This window comes from Buceros rhinoceros, unplaced genomic scaffold, assembly GCF_000710305.1.
Source record: "Buceros rhinoceros silvestris isolate BGI_N320 unplaced genomic scaffold, ASM71030v1 scaffold5454, whole genome shotgun sequence".
Taxonomy (NCBI): domain Eukaryota; kingdom Metazoa; phylum Chordata; class Aves; order Bucerotiformes; family Bucerotidae; genus Buceros; species Buceros rhinoceros.
In genome coordinates this window covers 1,821-7,912 of record NW_010409898.1, presented here as the reverse complement: position 1 = coordinate 7,912, position 6,092 = coordinate 1,821, and the positions used below count along the sequence as shown (strand labels likewise).

At 39.1% G+C, this 6,092-nt stretch overlaps 1 protein-coding gene across 1 annotated transcript in view; it reads left to right on the top strand.

Moving 5' to 3' along the window:
- RAD17 (RAD17 homolog (S. pombe)) overlaps positions 1 to 5,154 on the top strand; it is a 14,199-nt gene extending 9,045 nt beyond the window's left edge. The window contains exons 11-15 of the mRNA XM_010135384.1: positions 412 to 558; positions 1,063 to 1,209; positions 1,883 to 2,003; positions 3,309 to 3,366; positions 4,887 to 5,154. Of these exons, the coding sequence (XP_010133686.1) occupies positions 412 to 558; positions 1,063 to 1,209; positions 1,883 to 2,003; positions 3,309 to 3,366; positions 4,887 to 5,154 (741 nt within the window). The remainder of the gene's footprint in view (positions 1 to 411; positions 559 to 1,062; positions 1,210 to 1,882; positions 2,004 to 3,308; positions 3,367 to 4,886) is intronic.
- Positions 5,155 to 6,092: the final 938 nt, after the last annotated feature.

The window sequence follows — 6,092 nt, the reverse complement described above, 5'->3', positions numbered from 1 at the left end:
CCGCTCTTGATCTGTCAAGTTTTGAGTATCTCCAGGGACAGAGGTTCTCACCTCACTGAAGGAGTTGTGGTGGAAGGTGGACTTCCCCTCACTGCAGCCTGTGATTGTTACCTCTCATCCTTTTGCTGTGCATTGCCAAGAGGGATCCCAGTTCACCTTTCTGTTGCCACCCTTAAGAGAGTTGAAGAGTGCAATGGCTTCTGCCCTTCCATCCCCACCATTAGCCTTCTCTGGGAGCAAACCAACCTCCCTTTTGTATTTAAGCGTTACTTCCTAGATCCCTGTGCCAGCTCCCTAACCGCCTAAATGTACCATAACTTTTATCGCATTTACTTAGCTATTTACTTAGCTACTTACTATAGCTTTTCCTTATTCACTGTGGAAAACCAGAACTTTTTCTTTTCCTAATAGGATATTGTGGAAAAATCGCATATGTCTGGAAGCATGTTTAATTTATACCTTCACCAGAACTATGTGGACTTTTTTTCTGATATAGACGATGTAGTGAGAGCCAGTGAATATTTCAGCACTGCCGATGTCTTCTGTAGTAATTGGAGTGTAAGTGTCATCTTTTTATACACAGATACTTTTTTTGATACGCTGGCACTGAGCTTCTAAATTTTTCTCTTAAGTCTTTACGAATGGTAGAAAGCAATTTTCTTACAGGTCAATAAAAATCAAGCTGTATCACTTCAAACTTACAGTATAGGTGACAGTGAATTGTTAATGAACGCTAAAGTAATCATCTACATAAGAGGGGCATGTCCAACCGTTTGTCCTCCAGCTTCTGTCAGTATTTCATTATAGTGGGTTATAGCGTTTGTAAAATATTCTACAAAGTATTTTTAAGTAGAACAAATTCAAGCTAAAAATGTTAAAGCTGTATGCCTTTTCCCTGAAATAGTTGAACTAGATTTTTCATTCAGCTGCTTTGAGAGAAGTTTTGCAGTAATGAAAACATATTCTGGGTGTGTTGTGTCACTGCAATTACAGAGCATTTTTTAGATCAAACGAGACACACTGTACAGAGACCTTGAGCTCAGTGCCCAATTTCTCTCTTAGACGCGGCTTGAGATGGAAAAATACAGTGCATCTGTGGCTACCCGAGGGGTGATACATTCAAATACGTCCAGAGCCTTTGCCCACCACCAAGGAGGGCTGGGATTCCGGCCTTTGCATAAACCCCAGTGGCTCTTTATCAATAAAAAGGTAAGTACTTAATTTTTTTGATACGAGCTACTTCTGAAAAACACTTGCTTAAATAGTTACATTTGCATTATCCCTTTAATGGAAAAATAAATTGGAGGCCTCTGACAAAGTCTGATTCCTATGTCCAAATTGGCATGCTGCTGGCATATGGCATCTTAATCCTGAATTGGTGGAGACATGATTACTATTGTTGAAATACTCTAAAGTGTTCCTGAAAGTAAATGTAAGTTTTTGTGCAGTTTAAATCACATTAAACTGTTGTGTAGGTTTAACAAATTACTGCTGTGACATTTTATGCATTTATCAGAAATAGCTCATTCATGTGTTTCCCAAGCTCTCGACAATTTTTTAACAATTGAATTAATACTTCTTTTGCTGTATCTTGCAAAAAAACTGTCCTGCAAGGGGGGGAATTCTATGTTCAAGGGATAAATGTGTTCTGGAAATTTTAATGCCTAGCAAAAGGCAAAAATGAAGGAATTTACTTTTTTTGTGATCTGTATATGTTAACTCTTAACTGCTTATCTTTTCTTCTGGTCTTGTTTTCCAGTAGCTTGTGTATAATCGTCCAGCGGGCAAAAATAAAACCTGTCGTTTATGGTACAGAATATCTACATTAGTAATGATTTACCAAGTTTTTTGCTTGTTTTTCTTTTTCCCCCAACCCTTATAGTATCAAGAAAATTGCCTTGCTGCAAAATCTCTTTTTTCAAGCTTTTGCTTGCCACCAGAGTGTCTTCAGACAGAGTTATTGCCTTATCTTGCTATGTTAGCAAACCCAATGAGAAACCAAGGTAAGAGATCGGTGCAGCTCTTGATCTTGGACTCTTTTGTAACTAAAGCATACTGGAAAGCTTTGTAACCCAAAATGTCAATACTGTCTGTGCTTTTGCCTCAGTTAAAAAAAAAAAATAAAGCTTGTGGTAGATGCATATAGCTAATACTTGAAAATGTTTCTAGTAACAGCCAAAATTAAAGCTGTCCTGTGAGATTTGAAACAACATCAAGAACACTTCTGAAACTAGGTAACTAAAGGAATTAAAGTAAGAATCTCTCTAGGCAGGATTGAGGCATATACGATGTTTCATATATTTGTGAGGTGGGATCCTCACCTCAAGTGCTTGAAATAATTTTCCCCCTTTTTTACTGCATGGGTTTCTGGTATCCCTGTACTCTTGAATTTCATCATGTTGCCATTTCACTCTGTCTTTTCAGGTGCTTGCCCAGTTTTTCTGTCTGCGCACATCCTTACTAGCTTTTCTAACTGGGTGGTATTGGTAAACTCACTTATCTCACTCTTCAGCCCCTTGTTTGGCAGGGTAACCTTTAGGAATTTACCAGATAGCTCAGGCCCCAGCACAGATCTCTGCAGACCTGTTTTGGCAACTTCTTTCCATTGCAAGAGTTAACTATTGCCTCTTACCCACTCCCCATTATTTATCAAACTTTACTAATTAAGTTGTTCTCTTAGGCTTACAGCTCCTGTTAAATCTGCTAGAGGATTTGGAGAGAAGGCTTTTGGAAACCTAGTAGGCTGTATTGACTAGATCTTTGATGCTTACTGATCCTTTTCCAGTTACATCAACAGTTTTAAAAGGCTTTAAAAAGCCTTTCCCAGATAAAGTAAACTAAATCCTACTTTGAAGTGTGTTAAAAGAACGTGTAGCCTGAGATAATCCCATAGCATAGCTCGTGTGGACAAAGTTTACTTTGTACGGTACATAATCCAAAAATCATTGCTTAGACAGCTGGGTCTCTTATGCTGTTAATTACCTCTGATAAAAAGCTTCATGTCTGAAGTAAGACCTCGACATCTGGGTTAATTCGTTTTGTAGGCTACATCATGAGTATTCAGAGGATGAGTGTCAGGGATATTTATTATGTGTATGTAATCTGTAAAGCTGTGACTGTAGTGTGGTAAACAGCATGGGGGAAAAAAGAGTATGTACAAGCACTCACAGTGTTTTGATATCCAACATACTGCAAATATGTACAGGAAAACTTGACTAAACACACACGTACTACTTATTTTCCCCTGTGTTTAATTGTATGTGCATTATGGTCTACCCAATGTGATACCAGTGATTCTTTGTCCGTAGCTCAGATTGCTTTTATCCAAGACGTTGGGAGGCTGCCGCTGAAGAGACATTTTGGGAGGTAAACTTGAGATCTGTCTTTTCTTAAAGAAAGTAAGACTTTCTTTCTTTCTTAATATATTTAGGAAAAGATCCCTTTCATAGAGAAACATCTTCAATATACATCTGTGATGAGACATTTTCTCCCACTTGCTGCATGGTAGTTTTATGTTTTGATTGTTAAAACTTTTTCTAGTTCAAATCTATTTAGCACTACAATGTTAGTAGCAACATTTTTACTGTAGTCTTGCTTTTAATCCCTGTTCAGCTTTTTTTCCCATTGTATCAAGTACTACCTCTGTCCTAGATGTATCTGTGTTTCTCCAGTGTGTGACTGGAATATTTTTTTTAAAATGAAAAATATTTAGATAAGAATAAAACTGAGTGATGCAAAGCATGTAGTGCACTGTGCCTATTGTTTGTCATGACACAAAACCTTAATCTGGAAGTTTAGAATGTTCTGCAGTTTAGGGAGAGATGTAAGAAAGTGTAATGGTGTGAGATTTACCTGAGGGGTAACTTTCTGCTGAAAACACGGTAATTCTTTGTCATTAGTTTACCGTTCTTTGGAAAGGAAGTATAGAGACATGTAGGTATTTTAGTATAAGCAGTTGCTTTCTTTAGGAATCCTGACTGAAAATTATTTGTGTGGTTAAGCAGTCTTTTACATAACTTATGCACAGCTGTTTCAATGGAAATAAGAATATTTTATTTGTTTTCCATTATACTGCAGTAAGAAAACTGGCATCAAGGGGAGTGCATGGTTTTTAATCAGCTGGAATTGGTGTCAGAATGATTTTTTGTTAGTACCTGTGTCAGTTTTTAGTATTCCCATGTAAAGTGGAAAAGGTAATAAAGGGCATTGTTAACATACTGATACAGAGAGGCTAGAAAGATCGAGAAGTCTAAATAGTAAAAGAAATTATACAAAGATTTCCTTTTCACTCCTCTTTTTTTTTTTTTTTTCAATTTAAATTGCTTTCTGCCCTAAAGGACTTTGCTTTTGCTTGGAAAGGGTCTAATGTACTGTGGGCTGTTGTCAGTAACATATTTGTTAGCAGTTCACGTGCATGAGGAAAGCTCAGCAAAACCACTGTCACTACAAGAAAGACCCTTCAAGCGACAGTGGGTGCTGGGGAGTGACAGAGCGGGAGCACGCTCTGGTACACACGCTCTGGTACACACCCAGCACGCTGTGGCTGGGGTGTCGGCCATCCTTTCCTGAGAGAAATGCCTGTGTCTTGAGCAGGCTGTGGTGTAAGTGCTGCGCTCTTGAGTTTGGGGCACCAGTACCTCTACCTGGAAGATGGACACAGAGCAGTAGAAGCTAATTCCAAAGGCAGTGATGTAAGCACAGAACGTGGACAGATCGAATGAACTTGATTGACAGAGGGTGTTACTGCCAGAAAACAAAAAAGCCGTTAAGCACCAGGGAAGAAGGGTGACCACTGTGGGGCATGGACAGTCTTTTCTCTGGCAGCTTCTGTGTGAGAAAGCAGATCATTTTCATGGTAACTTACTGTTGCAATGATAATTTTACAGGTTAAAGCTGGAAACGCTTACCGATAAAGATCCTGGGATGCCAGACTTGTTTGTTGGCTGTGAGGGGGACTGTGCTGATGTGTCTGCTATGGAGATGGCTGCACGGATGGAGAAAAACACGGCGAGTGAGAATGAACCAGACGGGTTTCCTCTCTCTTCTAGCCAGTGCAGTGGAAGCGAACTACCAAGCAGTCAGCCTCAGCCTGTTGCAGCTCAAGCAATCATGGAAGAAGATGAATTAAAAATAGAAGAATATGACAGTGATTGAGCACAAAATAGCAACCGCTGACTTGCCTGAACAGATTGATATGCTGCAAAGGCCTGTGCTAAAGAGAGTAGTGTCTGCACCAAAGTACTGCTTTAGCTACTTAGGTGGCCTAGGAGGCCAAGTCTAAACATGCAGGGTCAGCATCTGGACAGCTCTCCTCACCTTCACTTTAACCTTGCAGGATCAGGCCTGAGCTGAATTCTAACTTGCAAGGTATTCCCTGCCTCTCCTGAGCCATGAAATAATCTAGATCAGTAAAAAGAGAAAAAGAAATGATGACCAAAATGAGTTTGAAAGAGACTGTAAATAAGCAGTGTCACTCTTAAGTTATTTTTATTTTTTACACATTTTAATTTAGTTTGCAATTGTACATTGTGTTTCCTGAGTGCACATTTGATAAGTTGCTAGTGTTTGAAGGTTTGATTAAAATTTATACCTTCAAAACAAATAGCTGTTCAGAAGCTCGGCCCTTCTGAAAGAAGAGACTGAAGTGTTCGTGCAAGAAGGTGAATTCTCCCTACTGTTGATGTAAATAAAACTCCTGCTGTGTTAATACTGGTTTGTACTCTGCCAGAGATTTATGTGTTTGTAAGTTGAACACATGTTGTACAACAGCTTATTTTGAATTCCTTTTTGAATGATATTTTCCTAACTTATGGAGGGGAAAATAAAACAGTCAAGCATAAGTCCATCTCGTCTTTTGCATTCGGTAGGAAGTTAATGGTGTGGTGTGCAGTTTTTCTCCTTAAATTGTGCTGGATGAGTGGAGAATCCTGTGTTTGGTACCTGACACGTAAGAAGCACATTTAACACTTCAGCATTTCTCTGCAGCTGGGGTTGGTCCTTGTGAATCTGTCTAACATGTTGCTGTGGTTTGTGATGCCACAGGAATAAGAAGAAACACTACGCAAACAACTTTGAGTGTGGAGATGTGTAAT